We start from the raw sequence: 24,528 nt of genomic DNA on the forward strand, positions 1-24,528 counted from the left end.
CTGGAAACAGCTTACAAAAGATAGCACCTGACCTGTTCCCATTCCTCAGCTAACTACTTCCCATGACCCTTACCCTGTTTTATGTTCTTAATCGCAGTGAACTGCCACCTGACATCCTGACTATTAGAATCTCTGCTTTTTAAAATTATCTGTCTCCTCCTTCAAAATATAAATTCCATCAAAACAGGATCCCTGGTCTTTGTCATTTCTATCTCTAGTGCCTAGAACAAGGCCTGACACAGAAGAGATGCTCAGTAAGTACTTACTGAGTTAATGAAACAAATTTAATACTCTCACCAAAATGCCTACGGAAGCCAGAAGTGAAGTCACAGATCATGTTAGGGACCTTCCCAAGCGGGCGGCCACACACCCCATCTGAGGCAGCAACCACTCCTCAGTCCCGTGAGGAGTCATGAGGGAACCAGCACCCAGCCCTGCCAAATACTGAGACTTTGCCAGAGAAGCCAAATACTTGCATTTACACATCAGAGTCCATGTTTTTGTGAGACGCTGGGAATTACACCGGGCCGGGGACAGCTGAGAGTCTAGGACCTGGGTAGGCTACCACTTAGGGACCTCTGGTCTAAAAGCTGAGGTGACATTGGGGGGTCCCCAGGTGGAGAGATGTCAGCAGTTTCTTTGTGTCGTGGGGCCATGGGGAAGGCTGCAAAGCAAGTGAAGAAAAGTGGAAAGTAGCATTCACAGGACACAAGCCCGAAAGAGGGGCTGCGGTCTGAGGTTCCCAAGGACAGAGAGTGGGGCCCAAGGCTCTTCTCTCAGCACGACGGGGACCCTAGGTAGAGACTCCTGGCTCTGGAAGATTCCCACTCTGGAAGGTGGTGCGGGGCAGCTTGAGCGGATGGGAACAACAAAGGACAAAGACTTGGAGCCTTCCCAGAACATTCTGCTCTATACCAGGCTTCTCAGGCCTGACCTGGGAAGTGGGCTGGTGGCAGGCCCCATAACGACGGAGAGAGTCTTCTGCCCCAATTCAGAGGGATGCGGAATCACAGTCAGATTTCATTTAAGGTAAAAGCCATGTTAACACTTCTCTAAGGTGTGTGTGATCGCTTCTGGCTCACCCTCCTGAAAACGTAATTACCAGAATGAAGAGGCTGAATTTGACTTGTACCATCACTTCTGCTTTTAAAAGGCAGGTATTAGGTATCAGAAGTCATGCAGAGAAACCACCCCAGTGAACTGGAAATGGGCCCTGTTAGAAATTCGGTGACCACTCACTGCTGGGGTAAGCACCACAGAGCCCTTGTCTGCCTGGCCGGCACCATGGGCCAGCTTTCCTTTGCCCATCCCACCCCACCTCACACCAGGTAGAGCCCTTGCCCTTGCCACAGTGACTACCTCGAGCCATCCAAGCCTTAGCCCACGAGCACACAACAGCATGGCCTTCAGGATTGGTTCAGACAATAGGTCTTAGCCCGGAGTCCCCAGAAAACAGAACATGAGGCAAAGGCTTACATTCAAGAACTTTATTAAGCACTGTAGTCCCAGGGAGCAGAAGTAAGGAGGCAGGAAATAGAGGGGTGACAGTGAGTATGAAGGTTCATTGTCAAAGTAGCTGCTAACAGATGTGAGGTGCCTCGGACTGCTTGAGCGCCATCTTCCAAGCCATGCTCCTTGGGAACATATGCAACAGGAAGGAAGGGGGAAGAATGTATCTGTGGCCCCTGTCTTCGTTTGGTGAAAGTTTTGTCTCATTGGGTGTTAGCTCCCCTACACGTCTATTTTGCAGGTATGCCCATGGCGTCCCACAGCATCTTATGGCTCAACAACAACAGGGAAAAAGCAAGGGCAACAGAAGGCCAAAGATGCTGTTGGTCGTGCCCCCATTGAAGATGGCAAGTCCACACGGAGCCTGCCACCCCTGCTGAGCCTGGCCCAGCACAGACAGGCCAAGGTCCTGAGACAGGTGAGGTTGTGTGGATCAGAAGTGGCTCTTGACACGCGTCTGATATGCTCTCCTGCCCACAGAGTGTTGGGGACTTGGGTTTGGTTGTCACAAGCCAAGGCCAGATGGTGGAGAGTCTTGGTCCTTGGTTTGGTTGTTTCTGCCAACACTGCCTCATGTTTCTTCGACTTTTTTTTTTTTTTTTTTTAAAGTCTTGACTCATAGGGAGATTGTGATCAGTGAAAAACCCTCACATTTTGTTCCACATTAATGGCTCTCATGTTCAATGTGTGGGTAGTTGATTTTCTTTTTGAACTTAAACACAGCACTGATTGATCTCTTCGATTTCCTCCCGTTGATGGTGGCCCCATTGCTGCAGCTGGTCTAGAGTTTCTAGTACTTTGGTTCTGTCACCCAGAATATGAGGTAATTCTTCCTAGCTCTGAGTCATTTCCAGTGCCCTCCAGGGCTGTGGATGTGAAATGGTTTTGAAATTGCAGAGATGACAAATTCAGACTGAGGAGAAAGCTCCATACCCTTTGCTCTGTCACTGTCACTTTCCTTAAACTGGAGCTGTTCCTCCTACGCCGTGTCTACCTTAGCTTAGGTTCTCCTAAAAGCAGAGCTTGAGGTGAGGACTTGGATGCACAGTTTATTTGGGGGGTGCTTCCACAAGGCAAGTGCAAGGGTTTGAGTGAGCCAGTAAAGTCAAATGTATTATTCTGAAGTAATTACCACAGTGGGCGGCCTATAATAACACGTAACAACACATAACATAACATGCTGCTACCCCTACCTAGAGCTGAGATACAGAACCCCCCTCCTTTCCCAACCCCAGGACCAAGATCCAAACCTTGCTGAAGAGAGGATGTCTGTGGCTCACTAGATGGCAGAAAAGTCACTGTGCTGTCACGCTGGAGGAACTCGCTAGAAATCTGTCCTCTAGAACTTTCTGGAAATCTAACCTCTGGGTGCTAGAGAGAGTTGTTCATAGGAAGTTATCTCAAGGGAAGAATTCTGCTATAAAACCGTCTGAAGGAATGTCAGTGTTGCTGGGTTCTGCTGGCTACCAGGCATAGCAGTAGCTGCACACTGGAGAAGCCTCTGTAAGAGCCTGATTCTCCAGGAAAGGACAAGAAGGAAAATTCTTTTTTTTTTTTTTTAAGGCAACCTGATCCTGGTTCTGCCACTAGCAAATTTGTGACACAGGCCACTTCTCCGAGCCTCAAATTCTTTATCTATGAAATGAGCAGAGGGATTAGTTGTTAAGGCCCCTTCTAAAATCTAACACTGTGTTTCAAACTTAAATTTATAAATCAGTAATGAATTTTCTTTACTGTAGGGAGTTTTCATTTCTTAAATTATTTGCAATCGAACTCCTTTAGAAAGTAAATTATCTGAGTGTCTACAAGACTTCATTATCACACACATTTCAGAAATACAGATGCTAGAGTAACACAACCTGTCTTCATCTGTGTGGGCTGCTCTAACAAAATACTACAGACTACATAGCTTATAAACACCAGGAACTTACTTCTCAGTGTTCTGGAGGCTTGAAGTCCAAGGTTAGGGTGCCAGCATAACCAGGTTGTTGTAAGAGCTCTCCTGGGGGATGCAGACAGCAACTTCTGCCTACGTCCTCATAGGGTAGAAGAGACTAGAAAGCTCTGTCCAGCCTTTTTTAAGATTAGGGCACTAATCCTCCTCACAAAGGCCCCACCCATAACTCCTGATGTCAGATGCCAGCACTTTGAGCATTTAGTTTCAGCATATTAATGGGGGTGCAGTGGACACAAACTTTCAGCCTACTGCATTGGCCACATGGGAAATAGTGTAACTGTTTAAAATATTCAGGAATTAGAGATTTTTGCTGAAGTTAATAAATTATAATTATGCCCTGACCCTTACCTGCTGCCCGTCTTCCTTAAACGAAGGAAGTGTCCTTGCCTGGCGAGATTCTAGAGACAATCCTGAAGTCTGAGGCGCAGGGTGAAGTCCCCAAACACGAAGACAAGATGTGGTTCTTGCCTGATCTCACGCCATGAGAGATTCAAGGTGTAAAAAGTTCTTTAAAAGCAATTATTTCGGGGCGCCTGGGTGGCTCAGTGGGTTAAGCCGCTGCCTTCGGCTCAGGTCATGATCCCAGCGTCCTGGGATCGAGGCCCGCATTGGGCTCTCTGCTCGGCAGGGAGACTGCTTCCTTTCCTCTCTCTTTGCCTGCCTCTCTGCCTACTTGTGATCTCTGTCTGTCAAATAAATAAATAAAATCTTTAAAAAAAAAAAAAAAGCAATTATTTCTGGCATCGATAAAAATCACAAAATCACATCGCGGTGTGACCGAGTTAATTAGTTGCGGTCCTGAGGCGCCTGGGAGAGAAAGGCTTTGGAGGCGCCGGCTGGAGGCCCAAGGGTGAAGAAAGGCAAAGGGGTGAGTGGTGCGTGCGTGTGTGTGTGTGTGTGTGTGTGTGTGCGCGCGTGCACCTATGCGGGGCCATGGGGGTAGGGGCGAGGTGGGAGCGCGGAAGTGCAGGGTCCCTCCCACGTTGGACAGTCCGGGCCCCATGCCCAGCGGCTGACACTTGGGGGCGCTCAATAAATCTAGCGGGACTGATTCCGGCGCTTCCTCCGGACAAGTTCGCCCCGTTGCGAGGCGGGAACTCGCCTACGAGAGAACTCGCCTACCGTCCTCGCGCGAGCCGAGGCGCCCCCAGAGCGGACACGGGAAACCCACCCGCGACTCCACGGCTAGCCCCAGAAGCCCGGCCCCGGAGAAGGTAACTTCAGCCGCTGCGGGCGCCGAGCACCCCTCCTCCCCAGGGTTGGGGCGCCAAGAGCACAGACTGGGGTCGGGGGCCTGGCTGGGGAGAAGCCCTCTGGCTGTGGGGCTGGGTTCCGGGTACTGGTGCGGAAGCCCGAGGGGAGGTACAGACGGGGGTCAGCAGCAGCAGGAGAGAAGGACGGGCGTCCCTGGCCAGCGCCGGGTTGTCGTCGAGCGCCGCGAAGTCCCCGCAGCGCGTTCCTCCGCGTGCGCGACGGGGGCTGTGCGCGTGGCCGGTCTGCAGAGCGCGCTCCCGGGTCACTCCGAGCACCGCTGGGGGTGAAGGTGCTCGCCCGGGGGTTGTGAGCGCGGCGTCGGGGTCGTAGAGGGGTCGGCGGACTTCACCCAGCGCGCTCTCCGGGGGCGCGGCCAACTTCGCCGGCGAGTCTTCGCCCCCGGGCGACGCGCGCGGGCCACGGTGCCGACCCGGCGGCCTGTTCTGCAGGGGGCGCCCTCCCGGGACGGGGCGCGCGGTGGAGCGGCGGCGCTGGGCTCGCGAGCGACCCCGGGGAGCGCACCGGCGCGAGAAGGAGGCGGCGCCCGCGGCCCGGTCGGGCCCAGGCCCCTGCCCGCGCGACTCCGCCTCCTGCCGCGCCCGGCCTTTTACTTTCGCTTTCGGCTGGGGCAGCCCCAGACCCTCGCGGCGGAGGGACCGAGACGGACGCCAGCTCAGGCCGCCCGGCCGCGGCGGACACGGTAACTTCGGCCCCCGCCTCCGCTCGCGCCCCTTCCGCCCGGGCGCGCGCGCTCCTTCCCGGCCTCTGCCCTCCGCCTCCTTCCCACCCAGCCCGGCGCCCCTCCCGCCCCCGGGCCGGCTCTCCTCCCACCACCATCCCCGAGCCGCCCCCCTCGGCCGGCCTGCGCGGACACTCTGGGGAGAGGGCCGGGCACCGCTCGCTCCGCTCCGCTCGGCCGGTCCTCCCTTCCCGGCTGGCCGCGGGATTTGGAAAAGGGGGCGTGGATTGAGACCGGCGGGAGGGGATCGTGATCTCGCCGGGCTGGCCAGCGAGCGCCCCCAAGGCTGTCTGAGCGCCGGTCCCTGCGCCCCAGTTTGTCGGCTGTGGGCCTCCCTGTGCCTGTCGGTTAAAGGGGAACGGTGCGGACCGCGGGCTGAGGGTCGCTGCGTCGCTGCGAGGATGGAAGGAGGCGATGGTGCACAGGGCACTGCCTCCGTCTGGGCTCCGTGTGCGGGGAGCTGCTGTCAGCCTGGCTGGGGTCGCAGGTGCAGGGCTCTTGAAGATCCCTGGAGGAAGTGAAAGAAGCCAGGACCCCAGGCGACCTTTGTATTGAGGTTGTCATTGCTCGGGTGGACGACGCGGCCCTGAACTTTGTTTACTTAAAGGCTGTTTCCTCCTTCAGGGGTTCCTGAACTTCAGCCCGCATAGACAGCCCTCACCTGGGTTCATAATCCAGCTTTGCTTCCTGTTAGTTGTACGAGCCCCGGGGCAGGTTCCTTAAACTCTGAAGAATCCGATGTTTCTTCTGCAACTTGCGAGGAAGGAGCCAGCCTGCTAGCAGGGCTGTGAGCCTCTGGCGATGGGGGTACTCGCCTGCCAGCAGAGCCCCTTCTCCAAGTGCCCACGGTGAACGTGGAGGCCATCAGGGCAGCTTCTCTTTGAGCCTTCGGGGGGGATTGTCTCCACGGGGGCAAGGGGGGGGGTGCAGGTTGTGCTAGGTCACCTTTCAGAGGAAGCAGCTGCAGTGAGTCCATCCTCCTACCCGTGGGGGAAAAAAAAACAGTTCAGGATATAGCCGCGAAGTGATTTCCGACCAGAAGTGCCTACCAGTCGCCTATGAAAATGTATTTAGAAATCATCGCTGGAGGAATTTTTTTTTTCTCCACAAAAGCTGCTTAAGATGTGATTGTGATTTTAAAATATAGGTGAAGGTTGACAGCTGAATGCTTTTTAGTCTTGAGTTCTGCCAACAGTGGTGATAATGAGGAATAATTGGGGAACATCTAGAATGTGCTACACTGGGCTTAGCACTTAACGTGCATTTCTCCATTCAACCCCACAGTCAGCCTGTGGTGTGGCATCGTTTTCTTCCCATTTCACAGATGAAGAAGCTGAGGCTCAGAGACATGGAACATTTTGTTCAAGGCCCCAATGGCTAATCGATGGAGGAGCCAGTTTAACCCCTGATCTGCCCCTCCCCTGACTGGGCTCTGAACTTGGTGTTGTCTGTCCTGTATCAACAATTTATTCAGGGCACTGAATGACTTAAGCATTTTAAGTGCATTTTAGTTAAAACATTTATGAGGAAATATTTATTGGGGTTCCTGAGTGGCTCAGTCTGTTAAGCATCTGATTCTCAATTTGGCCTTGAATCATGATCTCAGGATCTTAGGCTCCAGCCCCTGGCATCAGCCTCAGGGCTGGGTGTGGAGCCTGGTTAATACTTTCTCTCCCTCTGCCAACCCCCCACCTTCGCTCTCTTAAAAAAAATGGGGGGTAAGGGGTGCCTGAGTGGCTCAGTCATTAAGCGCCTGCCTTCAGCTCAGGTAATGATCCTAGGGTCCTGGGATCAAGCCCTCTGTGGGGCTCCCTGATCAGCGGGAAGCCTGCTTCCCCCTCTCCCACTCTCCCCTGTTTGTGTTCTCTCTCTTGCTGTGTCTCTGTCAAATAAATAAATAAAATCTTTAAAAAAAAAAAAAAGGAACAAAAAATATTTATTGAGTGCCCACTGTATACTGGGCACTTTTCTATGACTAGAAGAAAAAAAGGATGATTAAGATACACTCTCAGTCTGCAGATAGGGTCCTAGTGGATTCTAGTGACAAGAATGGCAATAGCTAACATAGAGGGCTTACACAGAGCTCCTGGCAGCTCTAATGCTTTCTGAGCGGACAGCTGGGTGGTTCAGTGGGTTAAGCCTCTGTCTTCGTCTCAGGTCATGATTTCGGGGTCCTGGGATCGAGCCCCACATTGGGCTCCCTGCTCGACAGGGAGCCTGTTTCCCCCCACGGTCTGCCTGCCTCTCTGCCTACTTGTGATCTCTGTCAAATAAATAAAATAAAATATCTAATGCTTTCTGAGCATCACATATTGATTCATTTAAAGAGAAGATAGACACCTTTCACTGAAGACACACATGAATAGCAGCCATTCCATGACTGACTGTCTTGGCAGCCTGAGCCCTACAAAGGCAACAGACACTAGAGAACAACAGTAGGCCTGCCCTCTCCAGGCGCAGCAGAGGTGAGATAGGCCTGGATTTTCTTGGTGGGTTCTGAGGGTGAGTGGAAATACGGGGTCAACACCAAGTGTGGGCTTGACCGAAATGATGTGGCCAAGATTAGGCACCGCTGGGCCAGCACCCATGTCCCGGGTGAACTTGATTTTACCCAGATGAAGCCCAGCCTCACAGGAGTCAAAGTCACTGAAAGTTTGCTGTCCCCACTGTCTAGGAAGTAGAGACACAGAAGACCCCTGTGGCCTCGTGTTTGGAGGGAGAGCTCTGGAAATTGCCCCCCCACCCCCGCATGGAACCATTGAAATAAGCCTAAATTTTATGTCCCGGTGGGGAAGTCCAAAGTCCCATCCACATGACTGGGAAAGAAGAGGAGTTTCAGCTTCACCCCTGCTCTGATGTAACATGTGTGCAGCTCCCCTCTGCCTACAGAGCCCCGTGCCCACCCTCTTGGCTTCCCCTTCTCAGACCTCAGGTCAGATATCCCCTCCCCTGAGAACCTTCCCTAATTCCTCCGAGGCTAAGTCCAGTTCCCTCGTGTGGCCACAGATAGTGGCTCCTCGTGACACTGTAGTGGCAGTGTGACATCTGTGCCATCCTTTTCTCAAAGCCCCATCAAGGCAGCACCAAGTCACTGTGCCCGCAGCTGCATCCCTGACTTCTAGCACCCAGCCTGATGTGTCAGACCCCCAGTAAACATTCACTGAATGAATGAAGAGGAATCACCAAAACTCTTCTCAGCGCTCCCCCAACATCAGAACCAATGTCTGGCTTGCTTAGGAGCTGTTTTGCTTAGGGTTGTCCTTTCTTAAAAAACTGGTCCCCTTGTTTTATCATCGAATGCCCCAGACTCAGCCTTGAAGACAGCATCAGCAAAAGGCCCGAGGCTTAAATACCACATGTCGAAGGTAGCGTCCTTTTCTGATGGATTTTGTCCAACTTTAACTTGCTAATTTTTAAAATATTTCTATGCTTTGCTAATGACAATCCCCATGGAAAAGTAACTCGGTCTATATAAAGGGGATGAAATAAAAACTACTGAGTGTTTCTGCATGCCTGGGTTTATGCTTCTCTGCCCCAGGGATGAGGTTATCTCTGTTTTCAAGAAACATTTTGCACTCTAATCTGAAAAAATCTAACCACCAACAACCGGATGCTTGGGTTGGGTCTTGAGAAACAAGATGGCCACCTGGCTTCTCATAGTCCTTGGAGAGAGCCAGTGGGGGACCCTCCCTCCCTCTCGGTTCCCTCCTCACTCTCCAGCTCACCCCAAAGGGAAGTTGTAGGGTGACGTGACAATGCCACTCAGAACTCAAGACCTCTTCTTCCAACCGGCTGTATCACTTTTAGCTGATTCTTTTCCCTTGGGCCGTTGGTTTCTAACCACTCCAGTCAATTAATATTTATTCAGGAAGCACCTTCTGTGTGTTGGGGGCTTCTGCTGGGATGAACTTAGAACTGTCTTGTTTGAGCTAAACAGTAAGCAGAGTGAAAACAAAAGACAAATAAAGATAATGGGGGTGGGAGGAGCTGATGCGATAGGTGTCCTCAAGGCAGATCGCCCTGCGGTGCTGCCATCTTAGCTGAATTCTGAGGACTGATTATTAGCAAGCTGGGCGCTGGGCAGAGATGTCCTGTCCAGCAAACATGTGGGTGGTGACTTCCAGAAAGACTGAACCTGAAATGAACATAATCTGCTGAAGACACTGAGCGGCTGCATGGCGTAATGGAAGAGGTGGGGGGTACTCTGGGGTGCCTACTGCTGGCTTCGGATCGAAGTTATGTAGCCTAGAACAAGCTAGATAACTTTTTCTAGCCTCGCCTACCTCATCTCAAAGAGCAGTGATCACGGAGGTGGTCTAACAGCATTATCGAGAGTGTTAAATAAGGTAACGCTCACAAAACAATTATCACATAAATAATAATTAAGTTTCTGTTTAAGATTTGATTAATTTATTTGAGAGAGAGAATGAGCGGGGGGTGGGGGGGGGCAGAGGGAGAAACAGACTCCTCACCAAGTTGGGAGCCCGACACGAAGCTTGGTCCCAGGACCCCCAGATCACGACCTGAGCCAAAGGCTGACATTCAACAGACTGAGCCACTAGGTGCCCCAGTCAGTTTCTATTCTTACAGTTACTTTTTATCCTTTAAAGTAGAGGGAATAGTAGATTATTAGGAGATCCGACATTTTTGGGAAAAGGCCAGGTAGTAAATATTCTAGGCTTTTCAGGCCACATGGTTTCTGCCACAGTTGCTCAACTCTGGTTGCCGACAGTATGTAAACGGATGGGTATCTCCGAATTCCAATAAAGCTTTATTTGCAGAAACAGGTGGTGGGCAGTAGTTTGCAGGCGCCAGTACTAGATAAGATGGGGTCTTAAAATTCAAGGAAACGGGTTTCGATTTGAACTTTTTAGATCGTAGGGCTCTCTTGAAGATTCTTGAGTGGGAGAATAATTTATGGAAATCTCTTCTGGTACAACCATGTAAATAAAAGAATCTGATGTAAACGGCTTTTTACCCCAGGTTGCTGTTGTGTTTGAACTGGGTTTGAGTAATGCCAGGAAGAGGATAAGCACCTTATAAGCTGTCAGGAATGTAGGGGAGAGTTTCTTGTCCTACAAACCTTAACCGGAACTCCCACAGCTTCTCCTACACAGGGAACCTTTAACAAAATCCTGGAGGCCATGGAGGCCCAATGCGACGCTCCCCGAGGGCATGGATTTTGTTTCCTTTGCTGCTGTCTCATCCATCTCTCGAACAATGCTGGAAATAAAGCTGGTGCTCAAGCATTTGAATGACTTGTTGGTGCACGATCCCCCAGAACCTAAATATGCAAGGTGGCCCACCTGCCAGTTTAATTAAAAACTGTGTCCCTAGTGAGTGCTGCTTAGAAATATCCTGAGGCTAGTGATGCCACTAAATACTGACGGTGTGGTTGGTTTTTCTCCTTCCAGATGGCAGATGATCAAGGCTGTGGTGTGGAGCAGGCAGCTGGGGACACAGGCAGCCCAGATGCAGTTGATGCCAAGCCAGACCGGTCCTCCTTTGTCCCATCACTCTTCAGGTAAGTTTCCTTCCTCGGACTGGGCCTCTTCAGCCTGCCGTGCCTCTGCCATTGCCACACACGCACGGGTGAGGGATCATCTGGGCCAGAGGTCTATGCTGCACCTAGAAGATTTGCATAAAATCCTGCCAGCTGTCTGTGACAACACTAGGAAGCCCGTGTGCACTCCTTGTCTCTGGGAGCAAGCCAGACTTGGTGGTTGGGTGGGGCGGGAGTCTTCCTGCTCAGTGGCTGTGCCTCTGGACAGCGGCCGCCCAGGAGTAAGGAGCTGTCCTCCGTGGAGGTGAGTTGCAGCCGACCTCCTTTGGGGCAGAGTCTATGGGTTGCTGCTGCCAGTTGGGGCTAGATTTGGCTGAAAAGCAGGATCTAGGGACGCAGGACGGGATTTTAGGGTAGCACTCCAATGGAGGAAGCCGCCTGTCTAGTGATTCCCACCTTGTCTTTTCTTGAGTTCACTTCTAAAATTCTAAATACTGCATTTAGTGAGAATATTAGCTTCTTTTATTACATTCTTGTATGCCGGCTCAGTGTTGCCTATAGCCCTCACAATGTCAGGCGATAGTTCTGTTGTTATCATCACTTAATAGGTAGGGAAACTGAGGCACAAAGAGGTTTGCTTGCTTGCCTCTCTGATGACAGAGATTAGAACGTACACGGCACCAGCATCATCAACAGCTCTGCTGTGCTTTCCAGGTAAATGTGGGGTCGCAAGGACAGAGGGGAATGTTCCCTTACTCCCTTCAACCCTGGTCATGGAATGGCAGGCAGTCGGGCTTCCTGGCCAGAAGCTAGAGTGCTTTGTGGGTCAGAAGCATCTGACTATTGCGCATCTCCTAAGCCAGACCCCACCTGGGAAGGACAGTGACAGAGATAAAAGTTGAGGTCAGGGAGTGCTCCCAAGCGGTGCTCAGGCAGGGAAGAGTCGGCGATGAGGTGCAGCCTGGCTTTCTGCAGCATCCTGGAGAGACCCTGGGGTCTTACCATCCCAGACAAGACTCGTAACAGTGGGAAGGGCCCCAACATCCTGGACCCGAATTCCACTGGCCTTGGTAGCCGTTTAGGGTCAAGAGAAAATGATCAGAACATACAGCTCCAACCCCTGAAAAATTTTGAAAGCCACCAGATCAGTCCATCCAAGCTGAACCCCTCCCCAGTGTAAGCCCCTCAGAACAATGCCCATCAGATGTTTCATTCACATAGCTGCAGAGTGATCTTGTAGAGCTACACGTGCACTCAACCATTTTAAGGCAACACAGAAATTTCTTGTCAAATAGTTGTGGATGATGTGAGAATATTTCAGTTTTCCCAACTCTTTGAGGCTTTGGGTGAAGCAGGTTGCCCGTGGTGACAAAGGAAGAGGAACTGTGTAGTGGCCATTTCACAAGGCTTGATAAAGCCTTGTGGTACACTTGCCAGAAATTATGAAAACCAGTGGTGTGTTGTAACGATTGACATTTAAAAATCACTTGTTTATGTGTATACAGTGGAATCTAAATCCACAAGAGTTTTGTTGTTGTTGTTGTTGTTTTAAATTTTATTTATTTGAGAGAGAGAGTGTGTGTGTGTGAGTGGGGTGACTGGACAGAAGGAGAAGGAGAAGCAGGCTCCCTGCTGGGCAGAGAGCCTGATGTGGGGCTCGATCCCAGGACCCTGAGATCATGAACTGAGCTGAAGGCAGAGGCTTAACCCACTGAGCCACCCAGGTGCCCCGTCCATAGGCGTTTTATAACCACATTTCTCCATTAAGAATGGACACGAGCAAGCTGTCTTTAATAGCTAGAATTTTTGTTGTTTCTTTTTTCCTCAAACTCTTGTTTTCCCCTCCCACATAGCATTTTATTCTGCTGTAATGGGTGTAGTTGCTTGAAAGTCTTTTATTGCTCACCTCATCATGAATCTCTGGATCATATAGCTGTGCACGTAAACAGATGTATAAATTATAAGGCCTTTTTCCAAGTATCAGGAGTATTAAAAGAAATTTCTCCTGTATTAAGTTACTAATAATTTCTCCTAGACTAAGTTTCTGTCCTGGCTATTACTGACTCCCAGTTGGTCCAAACAAAAATGTTGATAAGTCGTTAGTGCTATAAAATTGTTCTTCATCACAATAATACATAGAAATTGCATTTAAATTGCAACTTATCATGGGAAAGCAAGCTTTTAAAAGCTAGTTTACAAATAAGTGGACAAATAGTCATTGCTAGAATAAGGAAGTTCCATATCCCCTCTTTTGCATATTTGTCATTTTTAGAGGTAGAAGCGCTGAGAAACCATGAATGAGGACGTAGGATGACAGCAGTTCTGCTCTAATAATGCCACTTAATTCTTTGAATTCCTTCTAAGTTCTCTGCCAAAAACTGACAAATCAATTAGTTCCTTCTGCAGTTGCATTGAGAATGATTAGATATTACCTGACTTACAAAAGGAATGCTCTTCAGCCCTTGGAAACATTTACTTTTTTTTCTTTTCTGGGAAGTACACTCAGAAGGCTTCATCAAAACTTCTCAAAAAGCTTTGCGCAGTGGCAGTATCGTAGCCAATGAGGTTTATCCGAGGCGCGATTATTGCTACTTGAAAACTTCTCAAAACTGTACATTAAACCTGTTCCTCTTTACTTAGAGGCAACTTATGTAACCCCAGATATCCCCGACAGAGATAAGATAATTAAAACAGCAATGCTAAACATGTGTTGGTATGCTTTTTCCCCCCTTTTTGGTAAATGCTTATTTTAAACTATCTGCTTTTTAAAATATTTCATTGTTAAGACCTGGGAGCTGCAAATGTAGCTCATTCACTTAGGTAAAATGTCTGTTCTGTCTTCCAGTTGACAAAGCCAGTCCTTCCTGTCAAACCAATCAACCTCACCAGATTTGCTTTCAACCAGAAAAGGTCTGATACCATTTTCAGTTCCGCAAATGTGTTATTAGGTATCCCTATGACAACCAACCATGTTTCTGATTCTTGGAGGATAGTGGGTGGATGGAAGATTGGATGGATGGATGGATGGATGGAGGTAGGTAGGGCGGGGAGAGAGGGAAGGAAGGAGGAAGGAAAGGCACAAAGAAAGTGCTGTGTTTACCTCCCAGAATCAGTGTTTATTTGCTTTGCTGTCACGGAAATCTAGCCCAAAACTAATAGTCTTTGGAAATAATCAGGGGATTAAAAAAAAATCAAAGTCATATAAAAACCACATCACTCCCATTCCATTCTACTATATTACATATTTTTATTAGTATATTTTTAAACATATAATTGAGTTTGGAACAGCCCAGTGTGTCCCCAGACAGCCCCATTTCTAATGCCATCCTTCACCCTCTCTAGACTCTTACACAAATAGGAAGCCCATCGTGGTGCCTCATCCAAGGAGACCCACAGACGCTGAGACTTGAATTGTCTGTTTGTTAGAGGATATGGAGGTTTTGACATCATCTGGGAATTAGGATAGATGAGATTCTGTTCTTTTTTCATATATTGGGAGATAAGAAACTGAGAAAGGGGAGGCAGTAAATCAGGCAGACAAGTTTTAGGAAAAATGCATATGGAAATTGAGGATCTGATCATTTCCTTAAAGCTGCCTATGTCTGCACCTCTTGGAAGGTCTTCTAGTGCCCTGTTTGAAGACCTCTGCCTTACAGGTGCATCATTTTGCAAAAATAGATACAGTCTGTGATATGGGTTTGTTGTTTTTTTTTTTAACCCCCTTACATCCTTTGGAAAGGTCAATAAGCCCTCATAGTCTTCTGTATTCTAGTGTGCTGTACCTTTTTTCTTTAATAGCATGGCTGACGTTGACCCCAAGCTTCATGTTATCAAAATAAACAGTAATTATCCTTGCAAAATACTTGAATTGTATTCCATTTTCCAATTAAATATTTGAATTAAATTAAACGGACAGGGGCCAGATTTTAAAAAGGGCTTGTCTGTAAGTCATGTTAGGGATTTGGAAGCTGTTTATATTCGTTGTATGGGTTACAAGACATGACTGTTGAATTATCAAACAATACTTTGCTAGGGTAAATGGCAATTTAATGTCTTACTCTTCCAGGCTGTGAATTGTTAGTTGCTTATTTTCTCTGCCTTCGCTGGGCATCGAACTCAAATCCTGCATTATGTGATGCACAGGCCATCTGCCAAGGAGGCAGTCAATTCAAATAAACTTCTTCCAGAATTTGTGATGAACCCTTAAAATTTAGGTTTTTCCTTTCATTTGTTTTTTAACTTAAGATGGAAGGTTCTTTCATGTGCCTTTAAAATTAACCATATCAGGGGTGCCTGAGTGGCTCAGTCGGTTAAGAGTCTGCCTTCAGCTCAGGTCATGATCCTGGGGTCCTTGGAAGGGTCCTGGGATGGAGCCCCGACATCATTGACATCATTGGGCTCCTTGCTGATCAGGGAACCTGCTTCTCCCTCTCTATCTCTCTCTCTAGAATAAATAAGTGAAGTATTTAAATAAATGAATAAAATTAACCATGTCAGGTGCTATTTTGGGTCACTAATTCATTCTTTCAGTCATTCATTAAATATTTATGGAGCAACAGTGAGAAGTTAAGCCCCTTGTACCAAGTCCCACAGTCGATTAGTGAAGTTGAACCTGCACTCGCCTGCTGCTGCCTTCTCAGCTGCTGCCTTAACATATCAGGCTTTGTGTTTGGCCCAGAGCTGCAGCTGGAAACAAGGTCAACAAGACCCACATGATCCCAGCCCAGACACTCACGTTCCTGCTGGGAAGGCAGGCACACAACAGGTAACCGAGGCAGGGTAGAGGTGCTGGGGCCGTAAAATTGAAAAGGAGACATAGCCTGGTCTTGGGTGAAAGAATCTTCCCCGGGAGACATGATGTGTGCTGAGACTTGATGGGGGCAGGAGGGTGGTGAAGGGGGGTGTAGGTGTGTGAGGTCAGAGCGATGCATGCTGGCAGGAATGTGGGATGTGGCAGGTACCCCAGAAGAGGAGACCGGAGAAATAGGCAGGGGCCAGAGTTTAGAAGGGCTTGTCTGTAAGTCACATTAAAGATTTGGAATCGATCCTAAGAACAAGGAAATTATGAAAGAGTTTAAGAAGCAGATTGACTCAGGGGTGCCTGGGTGGCTCAGTGGGTTAGGCTGCAGTGCAGGGCAGGTCCTGAAGAGGGGGCTGTTGCCAGTGGAATGCGGCAGGTAGAGCGGAGCAGCTGGACCCCAGAGGTGGCAGGAGGTAGAAGCCATGGGACTTTGTGACTAAGAGGAAGAAGGGCCGAAGAGGGGAGAGATGCTGAGAAAAGTGGTCCCTGAACTCCACGGAAGACTGGAGTCATCTGGTGACCTCTGAGTCCTCCGGCTAGAGAAAGGGTGATGAAATCCCTATTTCTATTGTCCTAATGACAGAAGGGCACCGGCGTTTGCCACCTTTCATCGCTTCCCTGAACATTCCTGCTGCCTTGGCTTTGCTGCCTGAGAGCGTGTGACAGATTTGGGTGGTGCCAGTGACTTGGCCTGAGACGGGGCGAGACTGAGAACAATGTGATTTGCCACGAAGGGTGGGTGTCCGCGAAGAGTGGGTGTCCATGGGCATACCTGGCTCATCGACAGGGTCGACACCCTGTGCCTTCAGCTCTGTGTCTTGAGATTCTAAATTCTGCTGAATTTAACTCATGGCGGGGACGTGAAGACGGCAGAGCGAATCTGCCAGTGTGTAAGCATTGGGGCTGCTTCTGGTTCTCCGTGCCCCCAATAGGGGGCACCCCCCCAGCCCACCCTGTCCCCAGCTCCCTTCTCCAACCTGTCAGAATTCTATCTGGTAGGGCAGTGGGTGGGGGACAGTGGTGCCCCCTGCCCATTTCTAATTCAGGACACCTGTCTTCCCCTTCCGACTGTAAGGATTTGGGGAAACAAAAAAGAAGTCCCCTTCCTCCCCACCCCCCTATGCCAGGGAGGACTCACGGGCCCCAGGTGGTTCCAAGCTCAGACTTACCTTGGCTTTGTCGCTTCAGTGTCACTAGGTGGCATCACAGCATCGTTTTAGTGCCGTTCCATGGGCCCTGGGTATACCCGGCTGTTCTTTAACTCTACTTTTTTAAAAAAAAATCTCATTAAAATGTTTTCTAATTTCCTGATTATTGAAGAACATTTGGAAAACACAGGAAACCACAAAGGAAAAATATTTGAGATACTTATTTAAAACGAGTCCAAGTTTTTGGACTTGTAAACAGAAAAGACTTCGAAGAAATCAGTACGTGCGCGGTCAGCATTCGTTATGAACCACAGTTTATGGAACAAGTTCTAGAATCATCTGTGCAGGTGAAGAGGGTTTCCTCTTGAAGTTAAAGGTAAAGGAAACCCTAGCACCTAGCCCAGGAGTACCCACCAACCAAGGTCACAGCCTTGTCCCTGCCCTGGATGTGAACTCGGGTTCTTATTGAATGCCTAGGCATGGCTCCGGAAAACGAGTACAAAGAGCTAATTGCTGAGTGGTAGTGTACTGGGAACTGGGGAGGCAGGGGCAGGGAGGGAGGAGGAGGGAGGGCCGGAGGAGTTGGAAATGGGGTTATCAGAGGACAGGAGGGGCCTGCCTGTCAGGGCCAAGCCACCGTGAAAGTGAGGATAGGCTGGGCCTTAAAGCACGGGAACGTGCGTGGAGGCCCCTGGACAGGATGAGTTGGGTCCTGGAGGCACCACTGTAGGTACAAGACCGGCCGCCTGGCAGCTTCCTGCGGGTCCTCCCTGGGGCACACTTGAGCTGTGAAATCAGAGGCTCCTTTCCCCTCCCTGCCAAAGGAAATAAAAGGCAAAGTAGCAAACATTTCACACCCTCAAATTTCCCCGGGATCTTGCTGGAAACTTCTGCCTCCCTGCAGGGGGTGGGTGGTTGTTTATCCTTCTATTTCCCGAGCCAAGGGGGCAGGAGAAAAGCCTCATTTTTAAAACCTGATAAACTCCCAGTCGTTGAGGCCCTTGTTCAGAGCCCACGGGTGCTCCGGCCTTTGTGCTCCTCTGGTGTATTTAGTGACGGCCACTGGCTTCTTATTCTTTCTCCTCCATTGCCACTCAGGTTTCTCCACCAGCTAAATGTTATATGTAAACAGATCCCCGTGAAAATATGTGTTCTTTGTATAATTATGAGAAAGATCCAGGTGGCCTATCTTTTCATTTGGAGGTGAGGGGGTGTTTCAGGAGAAGTGATGCTTTGGAATTAGAGGAAAAGACAAAGATAGCAGACCGTTAGCTCATTCCAAAGAGTATGTTCCAAATGAAGCAAAAGCTCTTTCGATCACACCCATTGAGTCAAAGAGAGCCAGGTCTGTCTGGCCGCCCCCACCCCCTGCCAAAAAAAAAAAAAGGAATGTTAAAATATAACCCAAGGAGTTGGCTTTTCCATAAAGGAAGTCTTTGAATTCTAGGTGATAGAATACCAGATGCCTGTCTCCCAAATGTGTATGTAAACAGTACTCAGGGTTCAGTGCTGTGTTTGAAGGGGTGATGACACCGCAGGAGTGGTCTGGAGGCAGACATCCCAGGTTCTAGTCCTGGTCTCCCAATCACTTGTTGAGGGACTAGCTAGTCCTTTGACTTTTCTGAGCCTCAGTTTTGTCCTCTGCATAATGGGGATATGAATACCCGCCCATGCGATTTTCTGTGAGGCTTGAATAAAGTAACTGTCAGTTTGCAGAATGGAGTGATGAGGAAGAAGAAACCAACATCCTTTCCGAGGGGGAGGAATCCTCCCATTGTAATGTTAACACTAGAAGACTCCTGAAAATGGGAAATCTCCCAATTCTTCCTCCTCTAATGGTCGAGGGAAGTTAAGACCAGGGAGGTAAAGTGCTCTCTACCCACGGTCACCCAGCAAGCCCGGACCCGACACCCAGCTCTAACTTGGGGTCCAGTCCTCCGCCCCTTATTTCGAGCGCCAGTCCTGACCGTGGTGGCGCGGAGCTTTCCAGCCACATTAATCCCCCGGCAGCGCAGGTTTTCTCTCCTGCCCAAGTGGGTCAGCAGATTTAATTCTTCATTGAACTTGCTCCCTTTCTGCCTTACTTCAGCCGAGGGATGGACGCGTTCCAGCAGGGCTGGCGATGGGCTTTCCGATAAAGCGGGCCAAGTCCCGTTACAGGAGCAGAGAGCCACGCTTCTGAAACAGGGTCTAAGGGTCTAGAGACTTTGAAGCTCCACACGTGCAGAATCCCTCCAGTTGTTTTAGGTCATTGCTCTCCTAGAAGGGAGAAGTGAGCTGGAGGGTTAAAAGAAAACAAATAAAGAAGGCGAGTCAATGATCAGGTTTTCATAGTAATGAAAATGTTCAAACACTCTTCTTGGGACACCTGGGTGGCTCTGTCGGTTAAGCGGCTGCCTTCGGCTCAGGTCATGATCTCAGGGTCCTGGGACCGAATCTCGAATCCAGCTCCTGCTTCCCCCTCTGCCTGCTGCTCCTCCTGCTTGTGCTCACTCACACTCTCTCTCTCTCTCTCTGACATATAAAATTATTAAAAAAAAAAAAAACTTTAAAAAATCACTATTCTAGAAGCAAGTCTAGTTATAGAGAAGTACTATGAGGAGCGCCTGGGTGGCTCAGTCGGCTGCGCATCCGACTCTTGGTTTCCACTCAGGTCATGATCTCAGGGTCATGAGATCGAGCCCCCTGTCAGGCTCCAAGCTCAGCAGGGAGTCTGCTTGAGATTCTCTCTGCCTCTCCCTCTGGCCCCTCCCCCCATCTAAAATAAATAATTAAAGTTGTTAAGAAAGGAAGGGGTGGGGAGGGAGGAAGGAGTACTATGAAACCAAAGCCTCTTGTTTCTCTGGGGCACAGGTGGTCCCAAGTAATAGAGGCACAGTGTGGCCTTGCATGTTCAAACCCCAAGCTCGCTGGAGAGCTCAGGGTGTTCTGTCTGGCACGCTTCTGTTCCGGAGAGTCTGCCGTTCCTCTGAAGGCAGAAAGAATAAATGCCATGAGCCTGTCAGAGTGCAGGGGGATCCTGTTAGCCACTATAAGTTCTGGAGCCTGTAACCATAATACAGACATGAGTTTCAGGCTCTTAAAAGGGAATCCTGTCCTTGATTTCCCCCCCTGGCTGATTTTTTTTTTAGTCTTTTATCAATTTTTTTTTTCCTTTTTCTTTAATAGAGAGAGCAAGAGCATGCCTGAGCAGGGGGTGGCGGGGCAGAGAGAGGGAGAGAGAGCCCTAGCACAGAGCCCGAGGTGGGGCTCGATCCTACCACCCTGAGATCCTGACCTGAGCCGAAATCAAGAGTCGGTCCTTAACCGACTAATAAGCCACCCGGGGGGTGCCCCTTTATTAATTTTTATTGTCAGAGGTCTCTGTGCTTCATTGTTTGTGGGGAGGAAGGAAACGTGCACGTGGATAAGTTTGGGGGAAGGACTCTTTTTCTCCCCAGCCCATTTTAAACCAACTTTGTTTCCCAAAGTAGGTGTATGCTTGCAAATTTGAGTTTCAGAAAAGAATATACAGAGATGTTTTTCCCTTTGTTCACAGACCTGAGGATGCCAAATGTTTCAGTTTGCCGAGGGGTAGCAGGTGCTGAGCTCCACACCTTCCCCTGGCGGTGACTTTGAACCAGGAAGCTGAGGAAAGCATCGTTAAACCATTTGTTTCATTTTCATGTGTTCACATTTTCCTCATTGCGTTTGGAGGGGTGAGATAGGAAAGGGGTAGGAACTCCTGAATCACTCCCTTTATTCAAGATGATTGAAAAAGGTTTATCTGCCTTATTTGAAAATTAAGGTGTTTTGGCCTGCCTCTGTAGCCTTTTGTTTTATTATTTGTGTTAATACCTTGAGTACTTTTATAAGGACGAAAATAGCCTAAAGAATTTGAACTCCTATTAGTCACAGAGTCACCTCCTATTTTTGTTCATTTACTTGCATATAATTTCACATTGCCATTTCTGTGTGTGCCGTTCTGCCACCTTTTGTGGATGGGCACTTTGCTGGGTCAACCCCATTTGCACGCTCATCACTTTAACAAGCTGTGCGGCGTGTTATTCTACGGACAGTCTCTTGCTCAGCCATTCCCCTCTTTCCATGCTTTCACTCTTACACATGGTGCTGCTGGGTGTATCTTTGTGGACGTTTGGGGTTCCCCCCACCCTTCGGATCGCATGCTCCTAGAAAGTCACTTTTTCTCTAGGGAGCTGTCCCAGAGCAGGGAGGATGCATCCGTGTGGGCCCGGGCGTTTCTGCCGGTCAGCAGAGAAGGGGGAGGCCAGTGTGACTTTCCCAGCCCCAGTGTGAATGGTCCCATGGAAAACTCCAGCCTGTAGTTCACTGCTGATTCAGTCACGGGCCTTCAGGGCTGGGCGGGCTGTGCCAGTCTGCTGTCCCCAGCTGAGCCCCGAGCATGTTGAGTTTTTATTATTTCAGAGAAGAAGGAAACTCGCTGCCCATAGTTGCTGGACGAAGCCTAGTTCTGATGCACAGGGGGGTGCTTCCGGATGGAGACACGAGGTACGACCTTCACTCTTTCCTTTCCTCTCTGCCTCGCTGTGTGCCTTGGTATGTCAGGAGTGTCGGGGATACCCACCGTTCAGATGTTGAAACCATGAATGAATCATCCCAAAAATATTTAGACAAAGCAGCTACGAAAACCAGAGCTCTAGTCCCGAATGAAACAGCCCTGGGGAAATGTGTGCCTGGTGGTGTGTTTACTTTCCTGCTGATGAATGTCTGCAAACAGATAGAGCTTCTGGGGATCCTATTCATGGAGACGCTTTAGAAAATAAACAGTAGCAGGTTTGCATGTTTCTATCCCCTTCCAAATATAGAAAGGTATAATTCACATCTCGAGCAGCCTAGGGGATCTGTTAAGAGGATAAAACCTGTGTTTATCCACTCGGTGATGGGGAAAATTACATTCACACCAAGAGTGGATTGTAAAAATTCATTGTGCACTTTCTGAGGTTTTTTACTTCTTCGTAAAGGAGGCGCAGAGTATTTTTATCCTGTAATGTTTTCTGGTACAAGTTGCTGTAGGCTCTTCAAGGACGTCTCTTTATATAAACAACTATCAGAGCTTGGTTGTAATTTTTTGCCTCCTGACTTTGTTGAGTTGGCCTGCCACTGTGGAATTTGAGGTTCCAAAAAAGTGGGTCTCTAACCTAAGAAGTGAGGGTCATCTAGTTTCTTCCTGAGAATCAATGCTGTCTTGATCTGTGTTCCTAGCAGATATTTGAGCTTATCTGAATATGTTTAGGAAGAGAAGATAACGGTCCTTGCTCACACTGGTGAGGAAAGGCAGCACAGAGAAACGAGAAAGATGGTTAGGAAGAGCAGGGCTGTACATGGACTTCCTGTTGCATGTTCAGCCAGCCTGTCCTGCTTAGTGCAGTCTTGCTTCTCTGGCCCTAAGAACAGTGATTTCAAAGCCAGATTTATTTTTTTAAATCTGTAGCCAGTTGTGAAACACAGGATCTTTTAAGAGGATTTGGAACTTTTAATTCACTCTTCTGGTTTATCATGAGCCTTGCAATTAATAGCAGGTTTCAAAACAAGAATCCTGTGTTTCTTCTCAGCATGGTAATCTTGGCCAAAGTCTTCAGAAAGTGAAAAAGTTCAAGATAAAAGCTGGGTTTATCAGCAGAGAATTAGCAGAGACAGAGGAGAAGGGGTGAGGGGGTGGAGAGCAGGTGGAACGGGAAATACTAGAATCTGACTTAAAAGAATACCACGGCCAGCTTTAATTTGCTGTGTCTCTGCACGTCTCTCCTCTGTCCTTTGCAGGAGGAGTGGGATAATGATTTTGAACAGGCTCTGTAAAACATAAAGCATCACCCAGACATTAACAATCCTTGTTGCTGGTGACGTAGGGAAATGGGAAGGGGTTCCTGAACCGTTTGCACCGTTGGTCAGATTCAGGGGAAGGGCTCGCTTCCATCGATCTAGTCCTGAAAGAAGCTCCATGCACCCTTCCTTTTGGGGACTGTGCCATAGCCATGCACGCGTGTTCCCTGATCTTCTGCAGAAAAGTCCTCTGAACTCAGGGCAGTGAAAATGGCCACTTTTAGAAGATCTTATCTCTGGGGGAGGATCACCAGCTAAAGAAATGGCTCATCTGGAATCCCTGAAAGCTTCTTAGTATCCTTCTCGTTCCCCAGCCCCGGGCGAGCCTGCTGTGCTGTGCACTGTTGGCATCTTTCTGCAATGGCTAATTAATGACCACAATCTCTTTGGAGCCCCAGAGGCCTTTGCCCCTGTCCAACAGCAGTTGTTTATCTGAGGATCTGCTTGGCTCCAGCAATTGATTTCCAAACAGACAGTAACTCTTCATGAGTTGCTGGCTCAGGGATTGCAAAGCTTCCTGCCCTGGACTCTCAGTTACTGTGCCACCAAGGCCATACAGAGGACTCTCCAGACTCTGGGCAAATGAGGCAGGAGAGGGGTGATATTTCCTGGGAGCATTTCGGTTGTGGTGTTCAAGTAATTGCAGCCCCCGCCCCTATTCTGTTTGCCCGGCACCCCTAGGAGAGCTTGCAGGAAATTGTAAATCCCACACATGATCCTGCAGACAGTCTCTCTGCTGCCGACGGGGCACCATGCACAGGCCGCGCTTCCCAAGGTGTACCTGGTTCGACCTTCCGGCCACGAACCAAGGGTCCTGAAGTCTGCGCCCACGTGGGAAGTGGCCTTTGACAGGAGAGGGCCCCTGACTCTTCTGCCCAGCCTGGGGCTCAGCAGTGAAATGTCAGAGTCAAGAGGGCCCGTGCAGGGGCGCCTGGGTGGTTCAGTCGGTTAAGTGTCCGCCTTTGGCTTGGGTCATGATCTCGGGGTCCTGGGATGAACCCCACATCAGGCACCCTGCTCAGCAGGAAGTCTGCTTCTCCTTCTCCCTCTGCTTCTCCCCTCCCCACCATGTGCTCACGCTCTCTCTCTCTTTCTCAAATAAATAAATAAAATCTTTTTTTTTAAAGGGCCCGAGTGGTAGGAAGATAGGCTAGTGCTGAGGCCCTCACACATCAGAGGGTATGGGCATCTCTAGGACGCTCTGATTCTCTAAGTCTAGGACAAGGTCCTGGAATCTGGATCGTAACAAAGGCAAGAAATGCTGGAATAGGGGAGTTGGTTTTGGACCTGTGACTGAGTTTGGGCTTTCACCCAAGTCTGGCATTGTGTTCTCAGACAAGCTCATGGCATCTTTTCCTATGGGAGGGGGCCAGTACCCTACAGAGTTGTTGGAAAGACCTACGGGGTCATGTGTACAAGGCAGTGAGCCTTCCAAAGTGGTACTTACTGTGACTGTATTTATTAACACCGTTGTTACTGACACAGAAGAGGAGAAAGCTCAGAAGACTGGAGAATAAAGTCACATGTGAAATCACAGTGAAACAGAATCACGGGGTCTCTTAGGAGCCCTCGGAACGAGTAGCACAAAAAAGTATGAATCCAGTAATCTTCAAAATAGGCCAGAAAATGAAATCCATTTGCAGCAGGTGATTTTTAACTACTAAATAATCTGTATGTTAACCTTTTCAATAACTGATTCACATGTACTAAAAAAGAGATACGGTCACGTTCTTCCTCCTTCCTGCTGTCCTTGCCCCTGGCCCCCATCACACCGGC

At 49.2% G+C, this 24,528-nt stretch overlaps 1 protein-coding gene and 1 pseudogene across 3 annotated transcripts in view; both read left to right on the forward strand.

Annotated features, from left to right (window-relative positions):
- Positions 1-4,436: 4,436 nt before the first annotated feature.
- Positions 4,437-24,528, forward strand: part of CASP7 (caspase 7) — a 28,736-nt gene continuing 8,644 nt past the window's right edge. The window contains exons 1-2 of one of the 3 annotated variants that reach the window (XM_044240566.1): positions 4,437-4,680; positions 10,874-10,983. In XM_044240566.1, coding sequence (XP_044096501.1) covers positions 10,874-10,983 — 110 coding nt within the window. In that variant the 5' untranslated portion in view covers positions 4,437-4,680. Of the gene's footprint in view, positions 4,681-5,349; positions 5,421-10,873; positions 10,984-21,335; positions 21,421-24,528 lie in introns of those variants that run through there. The other 2 variants (XM_044240565.1, XM_044240567.1) reach the window with 2 other exon arrangements.
- On the forward strand, positions 13,494-13,626 carry LOC122901412 (annotated as a pseudogene).

This window comes from Neovison vison, chromosome 2, assembly GCF_020171115.1.
Source record: "Neovison vison isolate M4711 chromosome 2, ASM_NN_V1, whole genome shotgun sequence".
NCBI lineage: Eukaryota > Metazoa > Chordata > Mammalia > Carnivora > Mustelidae > Neogale > Neogale vison.